We start from the raw sequence: 14,693 nt of genomic DNA on the forward strand, positions 1-14,693 counted from the left end.
ACTGGGTTTAGCACAGGAGTGAGCTTGTGAAATTACATTCCTTTGTTACACAAAAGGGGACAGATCAGATAATCTGTCTAACAAACCTTTTTGGACTTGCCTTAAACTCTTTGAAATTCAAACTCAGCTGAAACCACTCTTAATGCACTGCAGTCCTCACTAACCTCCATTGGCACAGTCTGCTGACAGACCTGGCACTGGCAGAATTGAGGCTGTGCTGGTTTTGGAAGCTGTAGTCAGGTCAGGAGGGCGCCTGGAACAAATAGGTGTATCGTGCCTTGCTCTCCGTGCCTGTGTGGGAGCCGGCGTTCTCCGTTTGGCGCAGAGTGCCCTCTGTCGTCGGCTCCTGCTTGTACAGCACCTGCCCGCACATTTTCAGATGCTGCTAAGATATGCAAGCGGAACTACACTGAACAAGTAAAGGCCAGCATAGTTTAGCTTGGTGCACTTCCCTGAAATGGCTACCTTAGAAGCCAGTGGAGAAGCATAGGCATGTCTGCACGGTATCCAAATTGTCTTCTTGAAGTGTTTTTCTTTCCTCCTTTGCATTCTGCAGAAAACTATTAGCATCCTAGATGCTTTAGTTATGAGCACAGGGTGAGATGGAATAAATCTTATCCTTCTGTTTCACTTTATGTTGTTGTTGTTTGTTTTGCAGTATGATTACGAGTATGACGAAAATGGCGAACGAGTCATTCTGGGCAAGGGAACGTACGGCGTTGTATATGCAGGACGAGATTTGAGCAATCAAGTCAGAATTGCTATTAAAGAAATCCCAGAGAGAGACAGCAGGTATAGTCATTGTGGCTAATTCCAAATTTTGTGCGTTACATAATTTCTTCATTAATGCGATTAGTCAGTTGGTTGATCAAGGAGTACATCTTCTACAAAGCTGCCAATAATTTACTTGTCTGTGGTATATAATTGTGTTCCCTTTCTTTGTAAGTAGATATTTCCAAGTTACGGAGTAGAACGTGATCACAACTGAGAATTTAGATGTTTACTGGCTTTGGTACTAGTACTACTTCTTTCAAAAAAAAATACTGCTAAAGTGCAGAATCTCATTCAAACACCTAGTGATTGGCTCTATCTACTTAGACATACTCAGACATGTCCTTACAAAAGGACATGATTTCATATTGAAATTCATGATCTGTGGAGTCCTTTAAAATTCTGAGCCTGAATTGTTGATAAAGACATTTTGCATTCTTGTTTTTGCACCACTTACTATGAAGCCTTGTGACGTTAATCATGTGGAACGACTTCTTTGTTAATTCTTTTTTTTTTAATGCAATCACTTTATGTATGTTACTCTCTTTCAATTATAAAGGTTGCCATGTAAAGATCAGGCACTTGATGTCCTTAGTATCTGTGGATCTGAAGACTTCCAGTGTATTCTATCTTGTATATGTAGATTTCCACAAATATTGTAATAAAAGTGATATAAGGTTGAAAGTAATATATTCTTACTGAAATTGACTGGTTTAAACTGTCAGGTTATTCTTATTCTGAAATTCTACATTAGCCTTTGGTTTTTGAAGTCAAGTGTTGTACAAACTGCTTAGCAGGTGACTTGAGTGCTTGAATCTTTAAAGACTGAGAGACTGTAAAATATTATAAAAGACTATAACTCAGGCTTATGTTCAGAAACACTATGAAAAGTAGAAAATAAAGTCCATGGTTGCCATGGTCGGCAAGAGAAAGATAAATCCTTCCTTTCCCCTTTTCCTGGTTAAAGAAATAATTTTTATGAAGGAAGCTCTTTTGATAAAGACAAAACACTGCTTGGTAGCAGGAGGAAGTAGACACTAAATGAATGTAGATAAAATAGCAACTGTGCCAACTGTTGAATTTTTGTTCATCATTTCAGGAGGGAATAGAATCTATATTTTCAAGTTTATTGTCTTTTGCCCATTTGTCTTCTTTTGGTTTATGACTATGATCCCATATTTTGGCATGCTGCATTTCCTTTGTAGGATGAAATAATTGTATCCTTGTTTGTGCAGTGTTCAGTCTACAACTAATATCAGCAAGGAAGCTGCTTTTACCCATCCTACATAGCAGTTATCTTAAGGAGAGTACTGGTATTCAAAATGGTAAATAAAAGAGACTATTCTAATCCACCACAATGGCTGTTACTCTTCTCACATTTAGCTAGAATGTATGCCCCTGGGAGTAAATTAACCATTTGTAGAAAAAGAACATTATTCTCTGCAACCTAGCCAGCATCAAATATTATTATTTAAGCAGTATTGGAGCCTAGATGTTGACAGAACACTCTGTGATAACTCTTGCAGTTTTATAACAACTGTGGTTAATAGAAAGCTAGCCTGAATAGAACAATAACTAGCTCAAAGAAAAAAATCCGTATTTTTCTTCTCCAATACACATTTTAAAAGAATTTTCAGTGGAAAAGGTTTCAGACTCAGTGTGCAAAGCATACCACAGAAGGGATTATTAAGAAGCTGTTAGTCTTTCGTCTAAACTTCCAAAAATATTTACAGGCTTCCAGAATGAATTCCAAGTATTATTCTTTTAATGGCAAAATAAGAAAAAATGAATAATTCACTTCTGATTAATTGTAACCTTATCTTTTTGCACTTTGAAAGAAATCTATAGAAAGAAAAGGATTAATCTCTGAAATTAGTTTGTATAATTTTAAAAGCAAAAATTACCATCTTTTGAATTTGTAAAAACCGTTTAAGTTCCGAATTAGAGCAGGGCTAGAAACGAAACTACTTCTGTGCAAAAAGCAGTGAGTCTTCAATAGTGCTGTATGTTAAATATAAGCTATTAAATAACTTATTTCTCAGGAAATGTTAGACTACAGGAAAAAAGACCTAAGAAACCTGCTTGAAGAACAAGGACCTCCTGAACAAACTCAGACGCAAAATGGGAGCCTTCAAAGGGTGGAACCAAGGACAGGTAGTCTGGGAGGAATACAGAGAAATTGTCTGAGCAGCCAGGGATCAGGTTAGGAAAGCTAAAGTACCTGATTGAATCTAGCCAGGGACATTAAGTGCAACACGAAAAGCTTCTATAAGTACGTTGGTGATAAAAGGAAGGCTAGGGAAAATGTGGTCCCACTCTGGAAGGAAATGGGAGACCTAGTTACCCAGGGCATGGAGAAGTCTCGACTTTTTTGCCTTTGTGTTCAACAACTGCTCCAGCCACAGGTCACAGGTCACAGGAGGCAAAGGCAGGGACTGGGAGAATAAAGAACCACCCACTGTAGGAGATTATAGATTCATAGAATATGATAAGTTGGAAGGGACCCATCAAGGTCATCAAGTCCAACTCCTGGCACTGCACAGGGCAGCTCAAGAGCTGCCTGAGAGCATTGTCCACTTCTGATAGAAAGCAACAACTTTTAAGTATCTTTCTACTGCTCATACGATCAGGTTTGAGACCATCTGAGGAACCTGAACATGCACAAGTCCTTGGGACCTGATGACATACATTCATAGGTCCTGAGGGAACTGGCAGATGAAATGGCTAAGCCACTGTCATCATATTTGAGGAATTGTGGCAGTTCAGTAAAGTTCCCATTGACTGGAAGAGGAGAAATAAGACCCCTGTTTTAAAAAGAGGAATAAGAAAGATGCTAGGAACTACAGGCCAGTCAGTCTCACCTCTGTGTCTAATGCAATCATGGAGCAGATTCTCTTGGAAACTATGTTACGGCACATGAAAAATAATGAGGTGATTGGTGACAGCCACCATGGCAACACTGCAACGCTAAGGGCAAATCATGCCTGACACATTTGCCAGTCTACTATGAAGGGGTTACAGCAGTGGCAGATAAGGGAAGAGTGCTGACATGATCTCCCTGGACTTGTGCAAAGTACGTGACACTGTCCCCCACAACATCCTTGTCTCTAAACTGGAGACACATGGATTTGACAGTCCACTTGGTGAATAAGGAACTGGCTGTATGGTCTCACTCAAGAATTATGGTCAGGTGCAGGTCAGTGATGAGTGGCATTCCTCAGAGGTTGGTATTGGGACAGTGTTATTTAACATCTCTGTCAACAACATGGACAGTTTGCCAGTGACACCAAGCTGAGTAGTGCAGTCAACACACTGGAGGGAAGGGACGCTATCCAGAGGGACCTTGAGAGGTTTGAGAGGTGGGCCTCTGCGAACTTCATGAAGTTCGACAAGGCGAAGTGCAAGGTGCTACACGTGGGTCATGGCAATCCCAGGCACACCTACAGGTTTGGCAGAGAATGGATTGAGAGCAGCCCTGAGGAGAAGGACTTGGGGCTGTTAGGTGAAGAGAAGTTCAACATGACCTGGCAATATGCACTCACAGCCCAGAAAACCAAGCATGTCCTGGGTTGCATCAAAAGCAGCGTGGCCAGCAGGTTGAGGGAGGTGATTCTGACTCTCTACTCTGCTTTCAAGAGACCCCAACTCAAGTGATGCATCCAGCACTGGGACCCCCAACATAAGAATGATGTGGACCTGTTGGAGCGGGTACAGACAAGGATGATGAGAAAAATGATAGGGCTGGAGCACCTCTCCTATGAAGACAAGCTGAGAGAGTTGGGCTTGTTTAGCCTGGAGAAGAGAAGGCTCTGGGGAAACATCATAGCAGCCTTCCAGTACCTAAAGGGGATCTATAAGGAAGCTGTAGAGAGACTCTTTACAAGGGCACATAGGACAGGAGGGAATGGCTTCAAACTGAAAGAGCGTAGGTTTAGGTTGGAAGAAATTCTTTACTGAGACTGGTGAGACACTGGCACAGGTTGCCCAGAGAAGTTGTGGATGCCCCATCCCTGGAATTGTTCAAGGCTGGGCTGGATGGGGCTTTGGGCAATATGATCTAGTGGAAGGTGTCCCTGTCCACGTCAGGAGGGTTGAAACTAGATAATCTTTAAGGTCTCTTTCTAATTCAAACCATTCCATAATGATGGTTTAGAATTTGTCTTTGTACCATTTAAAGTCTTCTAATGGTTAAGTTCTAAAATAAAAAATGCTTCATCCCAGTGAAGAATTTTCTTGTGGCTTTATTTTATTTGCAAAATTGTTATAGTTGCTTGAGTCTCAATTAACTGTGCGGTTTAAAAGTGCAGGGAGAAGAATTATAATGAATGAGAATATACCTGTGTTAATGTGAAGTCTGTGCTGAGAGTAACCTGGTGAAGGTGGCAGTAAAACTATTCCTTTTGATGGCAAGTAGCTGCAAGGTGGAGTTTGCTGTTAGTACTCCCTTAGTATAAACATCTGAAAATGTCTTCTACTTGCTCAAATGCTGCAGCTGCTTCTCGACAGAAGTAGTTCTGTGTCCTTCATCTATTTCAGCTGCCCTGGAAGGCTGACCACAGATATTAGTGCTTTGCCAGACAATACACAGAATCTGGCAGCTGACCTGCTTCCAAGAGGAAGCAGGGCAGTCCTAAGTTAGGAAGAGTGTTAGGGCAGGCCCAGGGAGCACATCAACTGTTGAGCTCCGGTGGTGTTCCACAATGGAGAAGGATCTTGACTCCAGAAACCTTCTTGACAAAAAGACTGTTGAAAAGCTTATCTCTGAAAAATATTTTACCTTGGACTAAATTATATTTGATGATATTGTTTTGATCTGTTTTTTTAAATATCTCTCCATGAAATTATTTCTGTTCTCTTACTCTGATATCCACTCTTGTTTTCAGAAAAGGCTTCTACTTTAATTAAAATTTAAATGGTGATTCATTTTCATTATTAAGGTGGTTTTATTTATATGCTAACTTTATAGTTTACTAGTTTGCTTTGGCACTAATACAAATCCAGCCACTTAAACAACTGTTTATTCTCTTTGACTTAGGCTGGAGAGCAATTAATTTTCTACAAATTTTGTTTTCCTTAGTCAATTTTCATGCATTTATAACATTTTCTGTGTATGTATATAGAATAATACATATATTTTACATATGTTATATATATTTACATATGATTACACTTTTTTTTATGTGGTGGTTACAACCACTGTTGTTAAATGCATTTATGAAGTAGTCACTTTCAGTGTAAATATGTTTCATGAGACCTAAAACAGAGTTTTAGCTACTACAGTAAACACAAGGCTTTCTTCCCAAAGGTCAATTTTGAATAAACTGTTTCTTTGCTTTCCAGGTACTCCCAACCTCTGCATGAAGAAATAGCTTTGCATAAGCATCTCAAACATAAGAACATTGTTCAGTATTTAGGTTCTCTTAGTGAAAATGGCTTCATTAAGATATTCATGGAACAGGTGCCAGGTGGTAAGTTTTGGGGTATACTGGTTTGGTGGTTGGTTGGGGTTTTTTAGCATTTTAAAAGTATAAAAACCTGTAATACCGCCACAAGATACATTTCATGCAGGTGTAATATTCTTTAATGTCTCTTTCCTAAGTTAATGGGGAAAACTGTCTTCAAAGTACTTGAGGCCTCTGCTTCAGTATGTAGATAGGTGTGCTGCAGATACAGCTCAGATCATTGCTGTAACAGGCAAGCTCCTTTGACCTCAGATCTGTGGTGGGTTGACCCTGGTTGGATGCCAGGTGCCCACTAAAGCTGCTCTGTCACTCCCCTCTTCAGCTGGCCAGGGGAGAGAAAATAGAACATAAGCCTCATGGGTCATGATAAGGACAAGGAGAGATCACTCACCAGTTACCATCACAGGCAAAATGGACTCAACTTGGGAATATTAATTTAATTTATTCCCCAGCCAAATCAGAGAATGATAATGAGAAATAAAGCCAAATCTTAAAAACACCTTCCCCCTACTCCTCCCTTCTTTCTGGGTTTGACTTCACTCACAATTTTCTTTCCCTCCTCCCACCAGTGGCCCAGGGAGATGGGGAGTGTGATCAATTCATCAAACATTGTCTCTGCCGCTCCTTCCTCCTCAGGAGGAGCACTCCTCACACTCTTCCCCTCTCCAGGTGGGGTCCCTCCCATGACAGACAGTCCTCCATGAACTTCTCCAGTGTGAGTTCTTCCCATGGGCTACAGTTCTTCATGAACTGTTCCAATGTGGGTCCCTTCCACAGGGTGCAGTCCTTCAGGAACACCATGGGTCCCCTGTGGGGCCACAGGTCCTGCCAGCATGTGCTTCCCACGGGGTCCCAGCCTCCTTTGGGTATCTACCTGCTCCAGCTTAGGGACCTCCATGGGCTTCAGGGAGACATCCTGCCTCACCATGGTCTTCACCATGGGCTGCAGGGGAACCTCCGCTCTGGTGCCTGGAGCACCTCCTCCCCCTCCTTTGCTGACTTTGGTGTCTTCAAGGCTGCTTTTCTCACATATTCTCACTTCTCTCTCTGGCTGCAATTGTTGCACGTATTTTTTTCCCTTCTTAAATCTGTTATCCCAGAGACACTGCCACTACTGCTGATGGGCTTGGCCTTCACCAGTGGCAGGTCTGTCTTGGAGGCATCTGGCATTGGCTCTATTAGACACAGGGGAAGCTTCCAGCAGCTTCTCACAGAATTCCCCCTTGCAGCCCTCCTTCTACCAAACACTTTCCATGCAAACCCAAGACAGGATAGAGATGATCTGTGCTCATCCTACTGGATCAACCATAGCTACTCTCTGGTGGCTCAGCCCTCTTCAGGTACATGACACGAGAAAGGGGATTCGTGATTGTTGCTTCTGTTTGCAACTAAAGAACTCACAGCAGCCAGATGTAACAAAAATCCCACTTCTTGATCTTAGCTTTTTGAGTAACTGTGGGGTTGGTGTATGTAAAAACACATGCATATGCACATCCACACTTTTTCACTCTTTTACAACATTCCCGGGCTTAACTTGTCTCCTGGTATAGGAGGGAGGTGAGCATATTGGTTAAATGGGTTCTGATTTGCATGCTTGAGGAAGCATACACTTCTCTGCTGCATCTGAGGCCAGTGGAGATACCGAGACTCTCTTTAATCACTCAGGCCAGTGATGATGCAAGTAAGCATTTGCCTGGAGAGGACTCTGGTTATAGAAGAGGTGCCTACATTTGCATTGGGATTGATATTTGTTGTTACTTTTTTCCTTTGGGGAGAAAGCAGAATTTAATTGGATTTTTACTCTCACTTTTTGCTGTCCAAAATTATAGGCAGCCTTTCTGCTCTTCTACGATCAAAATGGGGACCATTAAAAAATAACGAGCAGACAATTGGCTTTTACACCAAGCAGATTCTTGAAGGATTAAAATATCTCCATGATAATCAAATAGTGCATCGAGACATAAAGGTAAGAATTTGCAGAGAATTAAGTCTCATAGTGTTACATAACTGCATAGCTTTTTATTTTCCCTGTAATTTAAAAACTGTTTTTCTGAAAGGTCTCTGCTATTCTGAACTGTGGGTTAGGTAGGTGAACCATTGTTGATTTCAATTTGAACCAACAAAATATATTTGGGTTTTTTTTTTTTTATTTTAGAAAAATTGAAATATAGCAACTTCTGATGTGATAAAGTAGATATTTTTATTTCTGTTTTCAGTGACATGATTGAACTTCTATAAAATTTGATTAGAAGTGAAGATTGTGGATGCAATTCTTAGGAACTTTTTTTCCAAGGAGATTGCAGACAAAAAAGTGTGGGGGGGCTGTTTTTAAAAAGCTGTTTTCTCTCTTTTAATATTCTTTAACTGAATTCCTACAGCCTTCTGGTAGTAGGGGAAGTTCACTTTGAGATGAAGTTTCTGTTAATGGGATTACATAAACCAGAAAAACTATTGATGTCTCTTTTATCTCCTCTCTTAAAAGGCTTAAGAGGTAATTTTTACCTAGTAAAGAGTGCACTGTAGGAACAGGCTATGCAAGAAGTCTTAGATGAAGAGTCTGCAGAGAAAAATAATTACTCTGAATGTTCTGTTCCTCAGGGTGATAACGTGCTTATCAACACGTACAGTGGAGTGTTAAAGATTTCGGACTTTGGAACTTCAAAGAGACTTGCAGGAATCAATCCTTGTACTGAAACTTTCACTGGTATGTTCCCAGAGGAGACTCCTTTATCCTTACTCAAATTGTGTATGTAGGGTCAGAATCCACAGATGCTGAACTTTCGTTGACTTCAAATCAGTATAAATGCTACTGCAAGAATAACTTTCTGATATATAATTTTGAGCTATACACTGTTCTTGTATGCACTGTGTGGTGGTTTGAACCACCACAAAAATCCAAAATGCAATTTCCAGGCTTCTCCCACCCCTTCCCACAATTTTACCTCAACACCGAAGAGAAACTTTCAGGCAGAGACCTCTATAGGAGGAAGGGAAAGTATATACATTTATTCTATACAAATTAAATACTGTACAAACTAAAACCAACTATATATATATACAATATTACACACTTCTATCTTCCTTCTAAGCCCTTCCCTTAATTCAGTCCAGGAGGAGCCCTTTGGCTGATAGGTAAGCAGTCTTTCTCTCACGGGAGTGTTCAGGGAAAAGGGTTTCCTTTGATTCACTCCCCCCACCAACCTCCAGCTGTTTACTGAAGTCTCTTCTTCCTTACGAAGTCCAAGGGAACAGTTTGAGTCTGTGCTCTCTTGGTTCCGTGCCAATCTCTGCTGTGTATATCTGGTTTGTCACAGGAGCGAACGAAGCGAGCGGTGATTGGTCCTTCAGGGGAAACTGCCGTGGGACCCAATCACCTCTAGGCCCCCTGGCTCCTGGGGGGGCAATTTCAAACTAAGACACACTGTTCAAAGAGAACGCTGTTTTGGATGTTCCACTTGTGACATCAAAGTCTGTACAACGGAAGAGCTGTGTCTATCCTATATTGTATTTCAGTCTGTCTCCTCTGTGCTTGGCTTTTTCATCGTGCTGATCTTTTTTTTCTCCCTTGATTGGCTTGAACATCCTGGCTTCATCTCCAAAATCGCTTATCTACAGAACCTGTCATTAACTTGTTCCTTTTTCTGCTTGATAATATGATTTGGATGTTAAATCATGCAGTGGCACTGCATTAAATAATTATGCAAAATGAGAAGGGACTCTTATTTTAATTCCATCCTCTGCTCTTCCATTGCTGCTCTAAGTGGAACAGAATGCCGAATGATGTGTTAGATTGATTCCCTTATTTCAGAATTCATATCACCAACTCTTTTAGGTTTAGAATCATAGAATCATAGAATCATAGAATCGATTGGGTTGGAAAAGACCTCCGAGATCATCGAGTCCAACCCTTGGTCCAAATCCAGTCCATTTACTAGATCATGGCACTCAGTGCCACGTCCAATCTGCGTTTAAAAATCTCCAGCGATGGTGAATCCACCACCTCTCTGGGCAGCCCATTCCAATGCCTGATTACTCTCTCTGTAAATGCCTGATTACTCTCTCTGTAGATTTCAGGTGTCCCTTCCTTTTCCTTTCTGGGTGCCATTCAGAGTGATCTCCCATATTTTAATCTTAAGATCTGATACAGTAAATGAGAACTATGTCTGATGCTAAGCTCATCGAAATCTTTAATAGTTGTCATTGACTTTGAAAACCAATATCCACATCAGTAGATGATACCAAATGCTTTTAGCACAAGTAATATTTTGAGTAGTATTTTGAGTTTATATGGAATGCATATGGAAATTCTTGAATTTTGAATAATAAAAAGGGGTTTTTTTAACTCTCCCAATATTTCTCACTTCTCCTGTGTTTTTGTTCCTCTGGTCCTTTAGCTATCTGTTTGCAGCATTAGTGCCCTAAGTAAAAAAAGAATATGTTTTGAACAGGTACCCTTCAGTATATGGCACCAGAAATTATAGACAAAGGGCCACGTGGCTATGGCAAGGCTGCAGACATCTGGTCTTTGGGATGCACAATCATTGAGATGGCTACAGGGAAGCCCCCTTTTTATGAACTGGGAGAACCACAAGCAGCAATGTTTAAGGTCAGACATATTCCTTGTACAGCTCAGAGAGGTATTTGTAAACGCAGGAAATCTTGTAACTGTTTTGGAGAAGCTGGAATTAGAGGTTGCAGGACAAGAAGATAAAGGAAATGCTTGGTTTTTGAGGATGTTAAGAAGAATAATGTGATTCAACTGAGAGGGAGTGCTGTGTACTTTTGAATAGAGTAATATAGCAATAGCAGCTATTCAGCAGCCTGGGTGTTTAAATAAAAAACAGAGCCAAACTGAAAAAAAAAGAGCAGTTTTCTGCTTTGTGAGAACCTCTAGTTACATCTGTTGATTTTTTTTAAATGTAATTGTTTATACAGTTTGTAATAGGATTTTTTTCTTTGAATTAATAAACTAGTTACAGAAAGTTAATATCAAAACTTAAGAATGATATACCATTTTTACTATCTAAACAGTTTTTTGATGTTGTGTAGTGGTTGGGAAAAGAACAGTGTAGGCTATTGTTTCTCCCTTTATTTATCTCAGGTGGGAATGTTTAAAATACACCCAGAAATTCCTGAATCCATGTCTGCAGAAGCCAAGGCTTTCATATTGCGTTGCTTTGAACCAGATCCTGATAAACGAGCTTTTGCTCATGAGCTACTTATAGATGAATTCTTGAAGGTTTCAAGCAAGAAAAGAAAGTCCCCATCAAAGCTCTCAGGTAAGCATTGCTAAAAATCTGAAATTTTTCTCTTGCCAATGGTATTGTTTCCTAAAACTAATCATGTAGTCTTTAAGATGAACACATCAGATCTCCATCCCAGATGAATATTCAGTTGTAACCTTCTTTACCAGCAGCTTGCTGCAGAAACACTGCAGAATTCTAGCAGAATTCTGTTATCATGTTGTCACAGAAGTGATTTATATAAATATTTCTAATAGGGTTTATAAAAGTCTGGTTATGGTTTTGTGCAGCTTTTATGATCATTGGGTTTTGTGTTTCTTTTTTTAATTTGCATATGATTTTGTCAAAAGAATGTTTACATAGATCATATTTTCTGTAAGTTTGAATATGCTATTGAACCTCAGGGGAGTTTTCTACATGAGCAAAATAATCTTTGTCCCATTGCAAATGTGTGTGCAATGCATTATTTTTGTTTCACATATTAATTTCCTGTAGTGATCTAAACTATACAAAGTAACAAAGCAGTTTTGAGAGCATGAATAACATATTCTATTGTGTGTGCATATATACGTATGAAAATATCTTCTGTATATTTTTAGCATGATACTTAAATAAAAATATCAGGGAAAGGAGATGGCATTAGATGATCACTTTTAACATGGTTTCCACCCTCTCAAATTAAAATTAACTTTAAATTTCAATAAATCACACTTTTGGAGACTGCAGACAGGAGAGTTGAGATAGTCCATAAAAATGGCAACATACCCTTTCAACTGTGCTTATTTTCTCAGTCAATTTTGGCATATTTAACTTTCCTTTTTTTCTTTGCTTTTCTACCACAGTTCTTTCAGCTAACACAAATGGTGAGTTTTAACATACTTCTCTATCAAAACATACCTGTGTAGATACTGTGGTTATCATTATTCTGGTAGGATTTGTCACACTAAAATGTTGGAAAGAGAAGCAGGCACAATTATGAAAATAAGTGACCTCTCTCTCTCTGTTAAGAATGTCTAATCCATTGTGCATATATAAATTACTATTTTTAATCCTACCAGACTATGGCTTAATTGTCTAGGCAGGTGGGTGATACAGGCTTGAAGAGCTGTGTTGTTGTTTATGGGGACCGGTGGCTGTTTTATAGTAGCAACAGAGCCAAGGTTTGTGGAGAAAGATAACACAGATTTTTGTTAGACTAAATTCTAAAACTGAGAAAGCAGTACTGCCTGGGTACAGGATACTGATCACTTTCAGGAAATGAACTGGGGAGAGTGCAGGAGGGAACTGAACACACACATAGTTACCTTCATGCTGAGTTGGTATCAAAGTACATTTTGAGATGTGCACGTTTGAAATAGGTATGAGTAGTTTCCTGCAGCAGTAATGTGTGCTTTGAATTTAAAACTCAAAGTTCTGACTTAAGTGTGTGTTTATTATTAATGAAAAACTAATTAAACTTGTACAAAATAATCTGATTAAAAACATACCTGCTATAGTATATATATTATATAAAAATATATACATATTTATATACACTCATAAAATTAAGATCTTGGAAGGTGCTTGAATGACCCTAGAGAAGCATTTTGCTACTGCTGGAAGTTATGATATGAGATGTATGTTCACTTCATTGTTGAAGTTCTGTAAGTGAACTTGCAAACAGCCCAGCATTTCCATCTCTCAAGAAGCTTTTGAATAAAAACATAACTGAAAGGTAACTCTATTCCAGAAGAATAAGCTTTAGGAGGGTTTTTTTGTCAATTTTGTTTTAATATTTTTTATTGGTGTGTGGGAAGACTGGAGTCTTTCTATTTCTTCTGAAAGAGTAATCTTTTCACTTTAGCACTATGATGACATTATTAAATTCTAATTTCTGAATATCCTTATATGAATAGAGTATCTTCGGAGCATATCCTTACCTGTCCCTGTCCTGGTGGAAGATACAAGTAGCAGCAGTGAATATGGTTCTGTCTCACCTGATACAGAGTTAAAAATTGATCCATTCTCTTTCAAAACAAGAGCCAAATCCTGTGGAGAAAAAGACGGGAAGGGAATCCGGTCCCTTTTTCTGAGGTAAAGAGCTATCTGGTATTTATGTTACACAGTAGATTAGGAATGTGTGCATTGGGATGATTTTAATAAAGTTTCTTTTCACTGAGTGTCTTTCATTCAGCATCCCAGATGAACACTTTGAGGATCACAGTGCACCTCCTTCACCTGAAGAAAAAGATTCTGGGTTTTTCATGCTGAAGAAGGATAGTGAAAGGAGAGCCACCCTTCACAGGATATTAACTGAGGACCAAGAGCACGTGGTGAGGAACTTGATGGAAGCTTTGACTCAGGTAAGGTAATTTCAGAAGGCAGCACGAATTCTATGGAATTTGAAGACTTCTCTGCAGTTACCTGCAACTCTTGAAATTAGACATAGTAAAGCAATTAAAAATAAAGTTTGATTAAACTAGAAAGCATACACTGTGTAAGCTTTCACAATTATTGTTTTATTTGGGCTATTAAAAATAGACTTTGAAATTGTTTATGCTGCATTACATATGCCTTTTGTGTTGTTTGTAATTACAATATGTATGCTTGGGTATTTGTACTGGCTAGATAACAGAAAAACATGCTTTCACGGTACTCTATTTTGCCAGTGATCTTCAAATTGGACTAGCTGAGGCTGTCAAGTCAACTCATATAAGGTAGATCATCTCCAGGAGGGGATTATCTTGGCTCCCTTTAAAAGTTCTACCTCCTGGCTGACTGGTTCGACAGAGGGAGGTTTATGCCTGTCTGGCCTTAGGTTATTGTGTAGAAAAAATGGGGCTGACTGGTACACCATTGCCTTCTAGCCAACAACCATAAAAGGGGAAAGAGGGGGCTAGGGAGAAAATAAATCACAGCTATTCCTCAATGATCTTTGGGAGCACATATGGAGGAAAGGTGTAGTAACACTGGGGGTTACAGCAAACAACAAAATAATTGCAGAATGGCCTTTTGGCACTCCTTTGTGGGGATGATTCATTATGATGATGTATCAGTTCAGGATGACACTGAATAAATAACAGGTCATGACCACACTGCTAAATGTTGCAACACCGTAATAGGATGATGAGATTTTTTTGTTCTTGTTCGTTTGTGTGTCTTAGTAGTTAATTGACTCACTTCATTCTCAAGGCAAAGTATTGCTGGTCTAAAACTTATTCGTATAAAACATGACAAT

At 39.4% G+C, this 14,693-nt stretch overlaps 1 protein-coding gene across 1 annotated transcript in view; it reads left to right on the forward strand.

Moving 5' to 3' along the window:
- The window catches only part of MAP3K5 (mitogen-activated protein kinase kinase kinase 5), a 104,925-nt gene that overhangs the window by 75,534 nt on the left and 14,698 nt on the right, over positions 1-14,693 (forward strand). Inside the window, exons 15-23 of the mRNA XM_027746585.2 lie at positions 659-792; positions 6,112-6,239; positions 8,063-8,199; positions 8,832-8,937; positions 10,682-10,839; positions 11,335-11,512; positions 12,319-12,339; positions 13,372-13,549; positions 13,650-13,818. Coding sequence (XP_027602386.1) covers positions 659-792; positions 6,112-6,239; positions 8,063-8,199; positions 8,832-8,937; positions 10,682-10,839; positions 11,335-11,512; positions 12,319-12,339; positions 13,372-13,549; positions 13,650-13,818 — 1,209 coding nt within the window. The remainder of the gene's footprint in view (positions 1-658; positions 793-6,111; positions 6,240-8,062; positions 8,200-8,831; positions 8,938-10,681; positions 10,840-11,334; positions 11,513-12,318; positions 12,340-13,371; positions 13,550-13,649; positions 13,819-14,693) is intronic.

The sequence above is a fragment of the Pipra filicauda genome, unplaced genomic scaffold (genome assembly GCF_003945595.2).
Source record: "Pipra filicauda isolate LSUMZ 115617 unplaced genomic scaffold, ASM394559v2 scaffold23_size5868930_pilon, whole genome shotgun sequence".
NCBI classification, from domain to species: domain Eukaryota; kingdom Metazoa; phylum Chordata; class Aves; order Passeriformes; family Pipridae; genus Pipra; species Pipra filicauda.